The sequence below is a fragment of the Protopterus annectens genome, chromosome 14.part0 (assembly GCF_019279795.1).
Source record: "Protopterus annectens isolate FY-2018-M chromosome 14.part0, PAN1.0, whole genome shotgun sequence".
NCBI classification, from domain to species: domain Eukaryota; kingdom Metazoa; phylum Chordata; order Ceratodontiformes; family Protopteridae; genus Protopterus; species Protopterus annectens.
Window position 1 is genome coordinate 449878627 of NC_056748.1, and position 18819 is coordinate 449897445.

At 39.4% G+C, this 18819-nt stretch overlaps 1 protein-coding gene and 1 non-coding gene across 2 annotated transcripts in view; one reads left to right on the plus strand and one right to left on the minus strand.

Moving 5' to 3' along the window:
- LOC122788675 (extracellular calcium-sensing receptor-like) overlaps positions 1–18819 on the plus strand; it is a 140752-nt gene that overhangs the window by 95620 nt on the left and 26313 nt on the right. Inside the window, exon 3 of the mRNA XM_044055570.1 lies at positions 7335–7458. Within this exon, the coding sequence (XP_043911505.1) occupies positions 7335–7458 (124 nt within the window). The remainder of the gene's footprint in view (positions 1–7334; positions 7459–18819) is intronic.
- On the minus strand, positions 971–1077 carry LOC122789504. The gene has a single exon (XR_006362824.1). It is a non-coding gene; the product is annotated as a U6 spliceosomal RNA (small nuclear RNA).

Genomic DNA, 18819 nt, shown 5'->3' on the forward strand with positions numbered 1-18819 from the left:
GTACGCCCATTCACGCATGTCTCCACGCAGAAGACGCTCTAGCTGAGAATCGAACCGGACAGCGTCTTACTGTGAGGTGACAATGCTACTGCAGCACCACCACCGCAGCTGTACAGAATTACATGTATTGGTAGCATATCTAAATATGATTGTAGATTCCTTTTTAGAAGACCCATTGCTCCTACTACTATTAGGACTATCTGGGTATCTTTCTTCCACATTGCTCTCTTTTCTGCTTGCAAATTTAAATATTTTATGACTGTGTCTCTCTGTGCACAAGACACTGTAGTCACTGGGTGTGGCAATTTCAATGATCAATGCTACCTTTGTCTTCTTTTCTTGGACCATTATATCTGGTTTTCTAACATCTATCTTTTGAACTGTTGGTAATGGATGATCCCATGTGATGTAGACTTCATCCTTTTCTATAAAGCTTTGCTGCTCATGTTTCCAGGGTTTTTCAGCCACTTCAATACCATAATGTCTGCACAAACCCCAGTGCAGCAGTCTCACCAAATTATTATGCTTTTTAGTATACAGTCCTTCTTATCTCCTAATCAGTATTGAGGTGTACAACAGATTCCAATTCTGTTTTACAAAACCTACATTTGTCTGTTTCTCCCTCATGTTCAGTGGACTTTGCAAACCAACGTGTATGTAGCCCAATATCTTGGGCCACCAATATTAACCTTTCATCTGTTGGTTTAAATTCACCTCTGCTTAGCCATTCCTGCATTCGTTCCTGATCAACATGAGGTTCTTCCAGAAGTTTTCTATACTTGCAACTATATTTATCTATTTTCTACATTTCTTGCCTTCTCATCTGGTCCTTCACCTTATATTCTTTTTTGTTTTGTTTTTGGCGTATTCAGTTTCTGCCTGATTTTTATCTACTTGTGGTTTGATTTCCATTCCTGCTTGATGCTGATATGCTTCTGCTAACCTAAGCAGGGAAGTCATCTTAGATTCCCCAAGTATGGAGTGCTTCATGAATTTGCATGTCATACTTGAGCAGGGGCAATGCTAATCTTCTCTGTATCATTCCAATTTTAATAGAGGTGCTGCCAAAGCAAGCACAGTTATGAGCTCTGGTTCACATCTGTTTTGTTGCAGAAGTTGTCATAGCTGTCACAATTTTTTCTGTTAGTTACTCATATTAGGTTTTACCATCTGACTTTGTCTTACCTAATTGTCTGTTCCAAGCACAGACTGTCAAATACAATTCAATCTGACATTCTCTTATATACTAAGCAGAGATCACTTCTAAGTAACTTAGAATAAGAACCACTGTTCCTAAAGCCTTTGTGAACATTTCAGGTTGTCCAGTACCAATATATTTCATCTTAAGAAATCATGTTTTAAAGATCTTCCGGGTAACTTGTTCAAAGGCTAGAATACACGGCTCTATCTCTCACGTGCTTTTAGGATTAGATGGTCTTTTTTCTGACTTTGACAAATACACACTGATTAAAGTTTAAATTGCCGTCTATTTTATTTATGTCTTTCGGCTTTTCCTGGTTAGGGGTCACCACAGCAGAACTCCGGTCCATACCTCTCAACCTGGAAACATAAAACATCTGTACAAAGGCCCATGAAAAATGGGTACAAATCTGTATACTGGTTAACCTAAAATTTGCATACATTTGATGGAATTGTGGGTTACCAACTTTTAAACACAAACTGAAAAACAGACAACCAAAATATGGCTCCAGACCCTGTAGTAAATAGTAACCATTTGTTTTTAATGTGTAGCAATTATGTTCACTGGGAAGGGCAAAGATAATGAACCTTCAGATTTGTTTTTTGGTGACTTGCAGTATGTGGGCTTTGTGGTAAAAGTAGGGCACTTAATGATGTGGGTTTTGTGGTAAAAGTAGGGCACTTAATGGTGGGCAACATTCTAATCTTAGCATTAGAATATTACAGTTTGCTGGACCCCCAAAAGTCATTGTCCATGGCCTGCTGATCAGTGGTGTAGCTAGAGTTTGTGCCGTTCAGGGCTGTCTGAGTTTGCCACACTTCCCTCCTCACAAAATCATGGTCAGATGGGGCCCCCATACAAAACCCTTCCCCCTGCAGCAATTCCAATGTCCCATTACTTTGATATTTTACCCCATTTACCATAAACATTGTAATGTACATACTGCTTTACTTCTACAATGATTATCTGGATTTCATTTAAAGCTTTTATTTTATATTTTATAGCACAAAAAAATGCCAAAATTTATTAAGAGGGAGACAAAAGTCTAAAACCATTGACACATTTTAAACATTGCTTGTATAATCTTAAAAAAGTTGATAGAATAAAATGTTTTGTGTTACCATTTGTTTCCAGAGAGATAGCTATTTAAGTTTCAGTCTTCCTATCATTTAGTGAATTCAGTTCTCACTAACTTGCTAGAAAACCACAAATTCTAAGAGGAACAGACCAAAGAGCCAAGTACTGAACACAAGTGGTGGTGTAGGGAATTCAGGCTCTTGCTCCTTGTACTGAAGATACAGGAATTGAGCCTGTGTAACTCTAACTACCAGGTATACCTACCTGGGGCACTTCACACACACACACACACACACACATTATTTCACAGGAGGAGCTAGCAATACCTTTTGGGAGCCATTTTTCCTGCTTTCACAGCACACCAAATCGACCAATCTGGCACTAATATATGTCTCACTTACTGAATAGTCTTAAAGTGAACCAACCAGTATAGCAACTTATGGTAACTTATAAATAAGCTATACCTCTTCAAGAAGGTTGATGCCAGCAGTCCTGTTTCACTAAAGTTGTGAAGTTAGCTTTGTAAAATAGTAAAAAAAAATCACCTAACACAAACTTGTGTAACTGAATAATTAAAACAAATTAATAGAAAATCAGGCAACTAAACTGAAAGAAAACAAATATAAAATTGGTTTAAGACCACAAAGAGAATAATGGAATACAAGATTTTAAATAGCTGGCAACAGAATAGCACTAACTATATCGTTTAATTTCCATCCACTTTCAAACTAATATTGTTGTCTAGCTACCCTTAATTCTGTATAATTATTTAGTAGATACAAGTGGCACACAGGCAGAATACTCACTGACTCTGAGAAAACAGGTTATATTATCTTATCTCTATTATTCATACAAAGATGCTTTACTGCTTCTACACTTGTTTTAAATCCAAAAAATCATAATATAAAAAGGAGAGAAGTACAGGAGTCCAAGTTCAACTTTCTCTGTAAGTTATGTGGTTCCCAAACCTTAGCAGCAGTCCAAAATGATGAAATAACAGACGTCCTAGCTCAGATATCAAACAATGTTTTTTTTGTTTTAAAACCAAGCTAAATAGAACAGAGTTCAATTTCCAAATAAGGTTATGTTATTTTTAACATGGAAATAATGTGAGTCTGCATGTACTTGTACACACTTGAGCAGTAAATACAATAACGAGTGACACACACAGTTGAGCAGTAAATACAATAACAAGTGACACACAGTTGAGCAGTAAATACAATATGAGTCACACACACACACACACACACACACACACACACACACACACACACACACACACAGTAGAGCAGTAAATACAATAACGAGTGAGCAACAGAATAAACAGGCCAGCCCAAGATTAGCAGCATGATAAAATAAAAAGCACACCTATCTCTAAATGCAACGAGTGCACAATCCCTGTGGTGGTGGAATTAGCAGCATGATAAAATAAAATCACACACCTGTCTAATCTATGAGAGAGTGGCAGCTAGCAGATAAATAAATAAACAGGCCAGCCCAAGCTTAGTAGCATCATGATAAAATAAAAGCACACCTATAAATACAATAATACAATGAGTGAGCAATGCCTGTGGTGGTGGACTTAACAGCAAGATAAAATAAAAGTGCACACCTATCTAATCTATGAGTGAGCGCACACTGAGCGGCAGCTAGCAGATAAATAAACAGGTCAGCCCAAGCCACTTACCTAATCTAAATACACATACACACACACACACACACACACACACACACACACACACAAAAACACACCATAGCCTGCAGTAAATAAAAAAATAAAATGGTTGATGCCTGCAGCAAATAACGGTTGAGTGGTAATGTTTAATGTAGTGGTCTTGGATAAAATAAAAGCACACCTATCTAATCTAAATACAGTAATGAGTGAGTGGCAGCTAGCAGATAAAATAAACAGGCCAGCCCAAGCCACGATAAAATAATAATGGTTGAATACAGTGACACACCTAATGATAAAATAATGCTTACGACAGATGCAGGCCACCCAGCACAACTAACTAATCTAAATATATTACACACCAGCAGAGGACAGTTGATTGAGCAGCAGATAAACTAATACAGCTCCAGCAGATAAAATAAAGAGAAAGCTTACGGGCTTGTTAGATAATGTTTTTCTTTTCCTTCCGAGTCCAATAACTGATGTCATCGTGCATGCCCCTGTAGGCTGGTGATGGGTGGTGGTGACATCAGCCATAAATTTAAAGTGGTAATACTACAAAAAAAAAAAAACAGACTGGGAAATTAGGAAATTAAGGGGGCCACTCAGGAATTCGTGGCACCCCAATATTTTGCTCTAAAAACGATAAATACCAAGGAATTCAGTATGGTTGAGAGGTATGCTCTGGTCTGCTAATGATTGGCTATGGATTGTTACGGTGCCAAGTTGCCAGCCTGACATCCAACCTTTAAAGAAGACTCACCCATTCACACACTCACCTACCTGCATCTCTTTAAATGTCACTCGACCATGGGGAGGACATGCAGACTCCACACAGAAGGTGCTCCAGCCGAGAATCAAACAGGAGAACCTCTTGCTGTGAGGCAACAATGCTAACCGCTGCACCACCATGGCCCATTCTAAATTGCTTTCTATCATTGTGCTAAATCTTTAATTATGTGTCTTTTTATGATTTAGTCATTCATTTTGTAATTGTACATTTGCATCTATATGGATTTTCACAGGTTGACCTGGTTTACTCCCTCATCCCAAAGACAATCCATAAGTTAATTGGCATTCCTATAGAATGCCCATAGATGAGTATACTGTGAGTCCACTGTACAAGTGTGAGTATGCCTGGGCATCCTGCTGTGAGCTAGTACCTCATTTAGGACCCATTGAGTGCTAACATAAGGTCCAGCATCCCTGTGGCACTATTTTTTTTTTGCACCCAGTTTTTCTCTCCCAGAACTGACCATAACAAACCGATTGCATCTCTATGATTGCCTGACCTCTCTGCCCTCCTAGTTCCTATGGACTAGAACTCATAAGGGTTGGGAACACCAAGAATATTAAGGCATCCTATGTCCTCCTACTAATGTCCACCACCATGGTGTGATTAATGACTGGACTGTGTATATCCACTCTTCACTTCTGCAAGGAGTTGACATCGACAAGTCACCCTGTCCACCATCAGGAAGAACTTCTACCATCTGCTTCCATGGAAATGGAACAGAGTTGTATGCCCTGTACATACACCCCTTCCTTCCTTCCCCCAGAGTGTGTTTCATACACAAACATACCCATCCCTCCTCCCTGCCAGCTTCTCAGATGCTCAAGCCACTAATCAAATCTGGTCACCTGTACTGTAATCAGTTATTTTTCCCTCTACGCTACAGTATCCTTGTATGCCATATGCTGCTAGCTTTTCATGTCCCAGAATTAGAGTAAGCAGGTAATCAGCAAATAAATGAGTAAATGAATGTCCTTTTTATCAAGTCTTATACTGTTTGTGGACATTGAAGATGGGATCACTCCTACTGAATAAGGTGCGGTTTTGTTCAACACCATCTTGAAGTACTTCAGCATAATTAATTGAAGTAATTATGTAAACTAGTTTGTAATAATCAACATATTTTGTTACCTATTGCCCATTTTCCATTTTTATATCTGGCAACTTGGCATTGTAAAACTCCTCTGCCAATCATGAGCGGGCAGGTGATCCGCTGTGGTGACCCCTAACTGGGAAAAGCCGAAAGAAGAAGAAGACGTCTTTATGCTTCGAATATGCTTCCTACCAATGGAAGCTTGCATTCCTCCATACCCATGCTTTTTGCTCTGTTTTGCATCTATGAAATGCAGCACTTGGTAGCACGTGCTCAACAGGCTCATGCTTCATGGGTGAAACACCTGTCTTCCTTCTAGGTGTTACCCAACCTCCAAAGGATGAGGCTGAGCCATCTTCTTACTCCAGAATTGGTGAGATGACAAGTGATGATCATGCCCATTCTCCCTGGGCCACCACCTCCAATGATCATTCTGCTAATTAGCATGGGTCATCTAGTTTGCAAGCAAGGTTTTATGTCTGTGTTCTATGGGGTATATTAATGAGCATATCATTAATTATATCCATGGAGTCTGAGTAGAGATTATGCAAATGTAAGATACTTTATGCGAGTGCATGCAAAATTCCCAGATGTGCTACACACATTTTCCTTTTATTATCTTAAACCAGACTATGCCAGAAAAGCATCTTCTTAAACTAGTTTGCTCATCTAGTTAAGAAATAAGAAGTCAAATAAATAAATAAATATAGTCAAAGTCTTAACATCATATTCCTTCTTCCATTTTGCTCTATATGGATTAGAAACATCTAAAGTCATCAACATGTAAGACAGTAAATCATTGTGATTTTTATAGATTATATCTCCTTCCTGACAACTTGTTTTAGATATACTTTTATCATGTGCAGCTTTATCCTCAGTCTGAAAATAGAGATTTGCCGATAAATAACACCAATGAATGATTGTCTTGTATCATGCTTACCTTTCAGGTATTTCAATGCCCAAGAAGGAAAGCTGAGTGCATGACAGTGTATGTTCTTAGAGATTCAAATTTTAATACTGCAGATAAGTAATGTCACAGTACACATTATATTAAAGTCTTGATACCAAAAGCAAAAACAAAAGGATTGTGTGTATCAGACTAGAGATATGGCAATTAACTGTAGCATTCCAGCATGACTTAATGTCAGAAAATAGCATGATTTTTTAATAACAGTAAAATATGTTTTCTGTAAAATTAATGAATAGTTTAACTGTGATTCATTACTCCAAATTTTTTTCATTACTTTTATTCATGATATCATGTGAAACATGGACACATCACATTTTCTGTGTCTGTTGATTGTTTCTAGGCCATGTCTCAAGGCATAATAACGGTAACATGTTTCTCTCTCTCTCTCTCTCTTTCTCTAACCCTCTCTGACTGGTCATGAATGTTCATGGGCCTAAATACCACTGTATTACATACATACGTGTTTTACAGAACTATAACCTTTAAACGGTTCAAATTACAAAATATTCAATATGTTCTAATTCCTAGATTCCTCGTTCTGTCTGCAGTGAGAGCTGTCCTCTGGGATACAGGAAAAACATCAAAGAAGGACAGCCAGCCTGCTGCTTTGATTGTTCTCCATGTTCCACAGGTGAAATTTCAAATCAAACTGGTAAGCAGCCTTTTACAGTTTAATTGCTGTTCCATTTGTTTTAAAATGCATCTTTCTTACTGCTCAAACTGAAGAGAACGGGTTTGAACTGTCCCTTTTCTTTGGAAGAAATTTTATACAATGCCTATTCACAAAAGTGGAAATTCTGTAGAGCTTCCTAATTTTAGACCCATTGCTATACTCTCTCCCCCTTTCAAAAATTCTTGAACACTGTGTTCATAAACAATTCTAAGGTTTTCTGACACAAGACAATGTGCTCACCCTAGCCAACATGGCTTCTGTTTTCACCACAGTACCTCTACTGTTCTTATTTCCATTACTAACTGCATCTCTCTAGCCTTAGATAATAATACATTAGTATCTTGCCTGTTTTAGAAATATCTAAAGCCTTTGACACTCTCACTCATTCTATCCTTCTTTCTAAACTCTCCCAACTCAACTTATCTTCTGATACTTCATCTTGATTCAATAGCTACCTCACTGACAAACTGCAATCTGCTAAATGTCCCTCTGCTCCATCTCCTTTTCTCCCTGACAAAATGGGTGTCCCTCAAGGCTCTATTTTAAGGCCCTTTACTGTTTAATATCTTGATTAATGAGCTTCATGCATCTTGTCCTGATGCTTCTCTAATTCAGTATGCAGACAACTCTACTGAACTCCTGACCCTCACAAAAATGTCCTTTAACCTCACTAAATCATGTCTTTACAATAATCAACTTATACTTAACCCTAATAAGACAAAACTTATCTTCCTTCCAAAGTCACTTTTTCATCTTAAGTCTTCTTTTACCATCTCCTCTCTTAATGGCACCTCTATCAAAGCTGATTACCACAGTAAACTCCTTGGAGTAATTATAGATGACCAACTTAAATTTGATCTTTATGTTCTTCATACTATTAAAAAAAACAGCAATATCTTGGCCTTCTGTATAGAAATAAAAAAGTTTCTCACTCCTAAATCTAGAATCTCAATTGCCCAAGCATATCTTCTCCCTAATCTCTTTTACAGATCCCAGATCTTAAGCAACTTACAGTCCTCACTACTTTCCAAACTTGAAACTACCTTCCACAAAGTTGCTAGATTTTCTGCTAACCTGCCCTCTCGCTCTCACCACTGTCTTGCTCTCTGGGCACTCAGATGGCTTGAGTTTCCTAACCAATTGTTATTTACACAAGTACTTATAATCCACTCTATTTTGAATAAGCCCTTATCCTATTCTAGCATCTCCTCAATTATCTCTCTCTCTCTACAAACCTCTTTGGTCTCTTAGAAGTGCTGACTTAAGTCTGTTGTAAGTCTGTTACAAATTCACAAACCAAAAACAACTTTTGGACAGAATCTCTTTAGCTATTTTCCTGCTCTTTCATGGAATACACTTCCCTTGACTCTCAGCAGTATTACCCATATACAAGAACTCTCTTAAAGGATTCATCAACAGCTCCTGGATCTACCAATCTATTCATCCTACATGTACTTACTTCCTTTCTCTTTTCACTGTCCTCTTTATTGCAAAGTGCTGTAATAATGTATTTCAAGTTTGTCTTTTTTCTTAATGTTCAGTTATTTTTAATTTATTCTTTCTACTTATATTATTGTTCTTTGTTGTTACTTATCATACTATACCGTTATAGATATTTTTGCTTATTTTTACTGTATACTGATCAATCCTATCATTTTTGCTTTTTTGTATAACAGTGCCTCTAGGACTCTTTTATTTATTATTTAATATGTTGGTATTTTACTTTAATACTGCTATTTATACTTCTATGTATGTACAGTGGAGCTTTTCTCCCCAAGCTGCCACTGAAAAAGGGCTTTGCTCAGCTGGACAATCCCAGTTAACAAATATCAAATAAATAAATAAACATGGTGTTTCTATCCAATTTTAAGTGTATCATCTATTGAATATTTTCAAACATCTCTCTGCAGCTTTTGCTTATACATTAAAATTATTCATTATGTTAAAAAAGTTTTAGTACTAAACTATTTATTTCCTTTCAGCATTTTTGAAAATTCTGAGATTTCAATTAAACAATGCAGTTAGCAAATGTTCTTCAACATTGTCAGCATTTAATGAAATGCCAGTAACTCAACTGAAGATACTATAAGAAAGACAGGATTTAATAATCTTCCGTATAAGACTAGGTTAGTCTTACACGGAAACGCCAGTCTAAGAGTATGATGGCAGCGCGCCATGCATATTAATGAGGGCGCGCTGCCTCAACTCTAAAGCTTACATGGAGCATGGACGAGTGTATTGGTGTGTCGGACTGCCAAGCAGTCCAAAAATCCACGCCCTTGCACTGACAAAACCCAAGAAATATCGAGTTACATGAGCGAGTCCGCTCACATATGTACATTGTAACACTACACTCCCCCATATGTTAAACCTCGTACAAATTTAAAAATTAAAAGAAATGTATTTATTTATTTTTTTATTTCTGACATAGCTGCCCGTATTTGCACGTGTTTGCGTGGGATCGCCCATTGCTTAGCTACAGTTAGCAGCTTAGACACCGAAGAGGATAATATGAAAAAAAATATGCAAATTAAGCAAAGTAGCAATAGCGTAGTAGTTAGAGCCTTTGCACATAGAGGAGGCATTCCCGGTTCGAGTCCCACTACTGCACATTCCATTTTGTGTTGGAAATCTGTATACAAAAATATTTCCTGACATTTATCATGTATAAGTTTTGTAAAAAACATTCAAATGTTATATGTAGTAGTGAACTAATTATATATATATGAAGGTGAAATGGTTATGCATTCTCAGGCATGAGTAACTTATTTTAAGCAATATAAAGCACTGCTAAGCACATTTTAGCAGTAGTTAGCATATGTAAAACCAATTGCTCGTAGCTGAGCAGCTCGTTAAGCACAATGTATTTGCACGTAGCTTGTCACCACGCTAACTAGCGCAACGTAGGGCAACATCTGGCAAAGTTGAGCAAAGTCGGATAAACACGGCCACACCTCCTTTACTTTACCTTAACCATTCAGGTCTGGCCAGTAGGAAAATAAAAAGCAGTGACAGGGCTTGAATTCACAATACTGTGCACTATAGTCACAGTACGTAACCACTAAGCCATGACAGCATTTCATAACCATGCACTTTCAACAGACACATATCTATCAAAGGAATATTAAACATTGCTAACATCAGCTAAGCAGGTGTGCCTACAGCTGAGTTTTTTTCAAACCTGGCCATTCACAAATAAGTGCCAGAAATGAAGCATATTTAAGCTCCACAGGTGGGAATACTTGCCATAACTGGTTGTAGCTCCCTTCTGCAGTCAGCATGGCCGGTGTTGGAGAATGCACTCGATTTCGAGCGCAACTCTGGGGCATTGAGGAGAACAAAGTAATGGTTTGGCTCCTTGTCCACAATCATGCGGAAAGACTCCTGCAGGGCCAGTACCAGGGCACCCAATATAAAACAGAGGCCTGGAACAGTCTAGCTCGTGATCTCATCAGTGCCACTGGCGTTCCTTGGACTGGTGACCAATACTCTGACCTGAAGCGACGTAAGGAGGATCAACTGGACCAGTGGATCCAGGAGTCTCGTGCGATGCCTAATGCCCCAGTACTGAGTAAGTAGCCATTGTATTAAGTAGTTAAGAATTGCTATGCTTGTCTATACTATGGATAGGTATGTCTCAATATCACTGCATTTACTTCACAGCTGCAGGTGTCCGGGCTATAAATCAGCAAGCCCATGAAGATAGGTTGCAAAGGCTGTGTCATCAGGCAGGTTAGCAATTCTGCATGCACTGTTATATAAAATAAATGAGAGAGCCTTCAAAAAGTGTTTTAACTCAATAAATAAGGTGTAATAATCCTTTAATAAAAGTATAATTCCTAGAGTGAGTCTGTGTCATTTTCTTTGATATGTTGTTGTAGTGTTGCATTTTACAAATAGTACTGTTGTATTAAGCAGTGTTAACCCACCCTTGGGTAGGCCCATATAATGTGGATGAAGGGAGTGCCAGTAGCTTTTATGCATATTTACAGCCCTCAGCTGTTGGTTCATGCCCAGCATGTACAGGTTAATCTGGCGCATGAGTAGCTTGGTATTTTGTTCCCCAGAAATGTCAGTGTGCTGCCAGAAATGTAGGGAGATGATAACATATAACTGATACTTTCACCTGAACATATCTAGATAATTATATGAAAGTAGAGCTGTCAGTGTAACTCTTAGCAGTAGTGTGTGTGAGCAACTCTCAAAATATGTAGCAGTAACATCTGCATCTTGGACAGTTTGTATGTAAGATACAGTTCATGTATATAATGATCTAGCAAAATCCAATTGCACCATATAAGGACATTGGGTAGTGTAATAATACATGTAAGGGACATATAACTGCAGTTAATAGGAATGTAGTGAAAACTAGAAGGATATATAAGTTAATTGAGCTATCCTTTTCCACCCTACTGTATGTGCATAAAAAATGCAATTCCACACCTCAATCAGTATGTCTAATCTCAAAACATTTGTTGGGACATATGTCCTATTGGTTTATAAATAATTGCATTTATTTCTATGCATGTGCCCTGTTAACATACCACAATATTGGTGGCCTGTTGCCATCAATTCAACCTGCATGCTGTTCTAATGTCCACTATTGTTCTATATATGCATGTGTTATGCCTGCTTTTCAACTGTTGAAAATCTGGTGTGTTGGGTTAATGGGAATAATTCTACATGCTGTTATAACTAATTGGGAATGCTGTTGACTGTTACTAGCCCATATCTTTATTAAACCCTCCAAAACATAGTTTGTATGGGAAGGCCGGTCTCAGCGGACCCACCTGTCCCACCTCAGCTGGCCATGGCACCTGGCACCAGCAGGTCCAGTGCCTAGCCTGGGACCTCCTCCTCCATTGGCCCTGTGCCACCTTTGGGTGGAAGTGCTGCAGGGGATGGGGCTCGGCCCTCCCATGCAAGCATGGGTGGAGGAGGGCCACCTATCACCCTTCAAACGGTCTGGGCTATGGTGCGTAGAGAGACTGAACGTTCTGTTGCAGAACCTCTATGCCAGCTTGAGGCACGAGTGGCACAACTCCCGGGTCAGCCTGCCCCTCCTACACAGCCCCAGCATAGCCACCCTATGGGCTGTAAAGGTCCAGTGGTGACTGCCCATGGGTGGGGACTACAGTCCCACTGTTTCCATCTGTGGGCTCATGGGCTTGCCATTTCCAAACATCCCTCCCCGTCAAAGGTATTCACCCACCACGTGTCATATACCGCCCCTGTATGCATCTTGCTTGTCTTGTCTGTTTATCTCCCCAACCTACCTCTCCAAATATACCTACTTCCCCTACCCCACATTCCACTCTCACCTGAAAAAAAAGGGGTAATCTGCTCCCAAAAAAAAAACTATGCCCCATGCATAGCTGCCCATTTTGCACACATGTCCACTGGATGCATACAATGTAATTTAATTGGCATTACAACATACTTTGTTGCCCTCACCTCTCTCTCAGGGGTTGAAGGTTTCATATCTACCTCCAAATTTATTCCATATGCACAGCTGTTGCTGTTAAAGAAATGGGCAGCTATGGACCTTCCCTACACCCATCCTGCACATCCCGAGTTACTTTCCATACTGTCGTACCCTCTTTGTGCCCCTTTTTCACCACTTTCCTATCTCCCCATTTTTCTTTTCATTCAAAGAAATGAGCGGGGGGGGGTTAGCGGGAGTAAGCACCAGTAAGCAGTAGTTAGCGGGCTTGCATGAGTGTGCGCTTGTTTGCGCTTAGCTAAGCATCACTGAAACCTGAGGAAACCCACTTACAACTGCTTAAAAGTGCCTTAGTCACTCTGTATGTGAGGGCCCTTGTTCTGCTCAGAAGGAAAATAAAAAACATCTGTCAGTCTTGAACCCTGGACCTTGTACACACTACACAACATGAAGTACCACTAAGCCACGGCAGATATACAACAAGTTAGTGATGAAATAAATATATCATGCATCAGAATGAGTGAATTTAAAGGAAAAATAGGAATGCCATACCACATAACTTGTTCTGTGGATCTTTACCAACAGTTGTTGTGGGATTACATTACATGACTGTGAGAAGAGAAGCAGCCATTCTAGCAGGAAATAATGTTACACCATCACTTTACAACCCCACACAGTATCACAGCAGGACAAACACTGACATTTCTGTTTAGGGCAGAGGCCATACCTCCCAACTGTCCCTAATTTTCAGGGATGTCACTGATTTTGACACAAATTTTAGCTCTGTCCCTCTGAATCCCTCCTAAAACTACTGACTTTGGCCAGAAAGGTGGTGAATTACACTTAATGAATAATGACAATAATTAAGAGTTAGACACTTTTTTTCCTTCATAAAAGGTGTATTAATTCATATGCTCTGATTCTCACAATGTTTCAACTTAATGGCACTAACATTTTAAAGGTGTCCCTGACTTTTTCCTTATTTTTCCCTGAGTCTGTTCAAATATGTACCTGAGTGTTTGAGAGGTCTGGCAGAGGCAGAAACATAGAGGCATATCAGCCTTTCTGCTGTTACACACTGCAAATAGCTTTGGAAGGAGTTTCAGAAGCATACCCTTATGTAGGAATACAACACTGAAATACAAATGGATGTAGCCATGTACTGGTAGCAACAAACTGTAACAATGCCATTGCTCTATTGCTGAAAAGACCTGTGTGCTGCACAGACAAAAAATAACAGGCTATTCTCTGGCTACCATGTGGATAGGTCCACAGTTGGGAGTTACGTTGACAGATTACTTGCCTTGATAAACTAACATGTACACAACAACCCTGTAAGTTCAGCAAGATAAAATCCACACAATAGTACTTACGCTCTCTGTACTTCTGCACCCCTACCCAAATGTAGAATATACCTGTGCGTGCAGGGTCTACCAAGGATGTAGGTAAGCATACTCACAGTACTGAAATGTGTCCAGTTTTTCTGAGCAGCTTGTGCTAATGTCAACACTAAAAAAGCACAAACTGTTTAGAACTGAGTAAATGAATATTCACAATATAGCAGTTCACAAACAATTATTGTGCCAAAGGAATACATCTCAATAACTAGCTTTGTATGGCAGTTAATTGTAACAGTTGCAAAGAAAGTACATCTTTCTATGTATTTTGGGGTAGCATTTTGAGGGGTGAGTACATTTCTACACTGACAAGTGGGTAATGGAAGCAGCAACATTAGGTCTGAGTATAAAATGTAAATCTCTGGTTACACCCCAGGCTTCTGATATAAGAACTATACCAACCTTCTGTCTTAAACAATGATGTCCACAGCAAACAAGGATGATCTCCATCTTGGAAAGCTGAAAGGGCCACGCCTACCTGAGTTAGCAATTTATAGTACTGGCTTGCTATGACAGTGATTACTGCAATTACTACACAGCAGGCTGCATGCAATTAGCAAGTGGTGGCCACTAATTGGTGCAGAGGCCATCACATGCTCATGTACAAATACCTACAAAAGCAGGCTGCAATCTCTGCCAACAAACTCAATCACTCTATTGCAGAGACTGACAGAGAGAGAGACAGAGAAAAGGAAAAAGAAAAATAAATATTACCAAATCATACAAAGGAAAGATATGTGACACATATGTATTTACTGGCATGTAGTAGATGTTATTGAAGAATAGTCTACATAATGTAAACCATTCATATGTGGCAGCAGTACTTATTTATGCATAGATGTTCTGCTTAACTACTGCTGTGGACAATACAGTGTGTACCTGTGGGCAGTGGGCATACCTGTGAAATGTGTAGCTCAGCATTAAATGTCAAAGATCTGATCCATGTTATCTGTGTTCTGTACAGTAGTGTGGCCAATGGCTGTTGGGGGGATTAGCACTGACATTATATAAACATGGGTGTGACAGAACAACACATGCATGATAGTCATATTAAAGTGTAGCTTAGCATTGACAACTGCTGTAGCAGTCTAGTATGCTTATCTAGCATTTGTAGCCATATATACCCCCCCTAATGTTAGTGTGTGTTCATATGTGACACCTGTTTGTGTTGCAGCAAGGCCCAACAGTTCAGCTGTGAGGTCCAGGGACTTACAACAGTGTGGACCTTGTGTGTGTATGCCACACACATACGGAGAAATATATATGTGTCATATATATTCACATCTATATATGTGCATAGAGCAGGGGACATATTGTAATTGTTTGTGAAGGGTGGAGATATATATGTTGGTAAAGGTTAGTATGCGCATCTTTGTAAGTAGGTTTTTGTGTGTGACAAACAAGACAGCATACAGTGCTGGTATATGATATGTGGTGGTCAAACACTTTGGGTGGTTTGTTCAGTTTGCAGTGTTGAAGGCAGTAAGGCCTGCTAAAGCTACCTGGGCTGTGAACACCTTCAATGCATTTATCCCAAGACTGTGCGATTTTATTACATTACTGTACACCTCACATCCTTTATATAATTGATATTCTCACTATGAAAGGTGAAATGTATATGTGCCTACATATATATGTATATGTACACCAATGTATGCGTATATGTCTCTCTCTCTCTCTCTCTCTATATATATATATATATATATATATATATATATATCTATATATATATAATTATATATACTCATACACACCTACATCTACTTGTTGCAGTATATTCTCTGTACTGTTAACTGACTGTGATGGTCAATGTGTTTGTGAATACGTCAAAGATATGTATCTGTGGGATAGCTTAGTGGGAAACTGTTTATGTCATGGTATTATGGATCCTTGCTTTGATCCTAGCAAAAGCTGTGTATTCTGTTGCTAGGCAGAAAAAGTGCTATTGCATACAGTGTGACTAAGTCCCTTCATTTTAACTAGGGTGTGTCATTGGAGGCTAAAGCACTACATCTATGATTATTGATTGGTACTGATGTTGAATCTAAATCGTGTGTGTACTGTAGTACTACTTGAAGCTCTGGGTCTGTACAGCAAAGTATGGTGTATGTCCACATTGCTTGCATCCACTGTTTTGTGTGGTCCCTGTATTCATTACAGATTACATTTCTCAAGATTAAGGTTGTGTAAGTACTGACACACAGTACTGTATAGTACACACTGAAAGCTTATCTGGGTTGTCATACCTTTGTGTCCTGTAATTATGTCTGATGTGTGTATGGGCATGTCTGTAACATGTCCTTTGACATAGGTGTGGTAAAACATATAACTGTGTATCTAGCAACATTCATAGTGTACTACAGCAGTATGTGGCCTATATTCCCAATTGTGCACATATTTTGGACACGGTTTTGCCATTAACAAGTTGTGTGGTATAATAGTAATACATTTACTGGACCTTACACTCATTGTGATGGATGATATATTTCTTTACACATCAGCTTGATGTATATCTGCTGTGGCTAGGTGGTGCATCGTGTTGCATACAGTGTGCCAGGTACTCTTGTATAGTCTTATATAGTGATTTTATTTTGTTGCTGTGCAGAACATGGTTCATTAGATTGAGAGTGAGCCAGGCACTTCCAAGCAGTTGTGGGGTGAGCAGCAATAAGTGGCAGTTGAAGTGTTTCACTCTTGGTTAGCTAATAGGTTGCTATATATGGCAGTTCAGTGATATCTGTAATGTATAATGTTAAATGTGCCATATGACTTGCTCAGACATATTTTAGTATTTATGTCTTCCAGGGATCATGGCACATCGCAGGAACCCCACTTACAGTAGTGCTGAAGATGACATAATTACTACCAGTATGATTCAGCACTACAGTCTCATGTTCTCACAAACCAGCCAGGACCAGCAGGAGCATACTGCAATGTGGCAAGATGTCCACAGGGTAAATGAAGTAGGCCTGCATAACCGGACATATGAGCAGGTACGCCACCACTGCAGTGATCTTCTCAGACATGTCCATCAGTGTGCTGCTGATGTGCGGCGACAACAGCTTGCAACAGGAGGTGGTGTTAATATCCATCCCCCCCTCCCAGAGTGGAGGAGCTGCTCCTGAGCCTGGTGGTACCTGCCCAACAAGAACAGCAGCAGACATACACAATGGAGGTTGGAGCCACCCAACAAGCATCTGTAGACTACTGTTATCTGTATTGGTAGATCATGCATATGTGAGATGTGGAGTGTGTCATTAAAAGTTTTGGAGCCTGTTGTGCAATACTGATCATTTGGAACATAATCTGTAGCCCTGAGAATGTAAACTGTTGTTGTACTGTAAGATTGCAAACACACAGTAGCAATGCCACAGTTGTGGCCACTGACAAACTGTCTCATCTCTATGTAGGTCCCTCTGGGGTGACATCAAGGCAGCGGACAGATGCTGGTGAGTGTGTTCTGCATTTATTATTGTAAATAAAAAGTGCATGTCATAGTTAAGGTGTAGGCCATGTACACATGTAACACACCTACCTATAATGCATGCTGTGCATGTTTGGTGTAAGACCACGCACATCTCACTAATGTGATTAGCTGCCTCAAACACATGCAATACCCAGACCATCTCAAAAAAATGTGGCTAGACTGTAGTGACCATTGGATAGGCACAGTTGATACTCAACATTCACATAACATACACATCTATGTCATACACAGAGCATTATACACATAAAGGATTCCCAAACCCTCTGTAAAGACACACTCCAGTATCCAAAATCTCATCCACACATTACACATAATATACCTGAGGGGTAGAGGCCTATCATGGGGGCATTTAAACACTCTGCAACACACTACACATTCATGTCAGGGAATGCTCCTTATTGGCCTCCTTTCAAACTCATGTAACAACTGTTTGTGAAATGGTGAATGTAGCCAAGGTAATACATTTCCAGTACAGCATGAGTAGTGCTGGTTTGGGAAACATTTGTAGCCTTGAGTGACCACATGATGCTTCATTATGATGGCCTATGGTACTATACCCCATCCAGTTATTGTAACCACAGTACTACACATAGCTTTCATTGCTATACACGATAATGTTGCATGTGTGCACACATATGCACCTCTAAACAATATGCATACCAATCACCATTTGCACAACTGACACATATATGTCTTGTGATGCTATTGAGTTTTGAATACCTGCACAGCAGTGTTGTGCCCATGTATGCATTGTGTTCCAGGGCGAGGCCCATCACCTAATAACAAAACACATGCATCAAAACCATGTATACTGTTAGTAACAAGGACTGTCTACACTTGCACTGCATGTTGCTGAGCAACACATGTCCTGCATGCTGATATGTGTGATATGACTGTTTTGCTTGTGATACTGTACCCCGCCATCACCTGCTATTGTGTATGTTCTGAGATTGCTGGTGTTGTGTGTGTCTGCTTTAGGGAGGAGTGTATTTTTGTATGTGTGCATGTGTGTA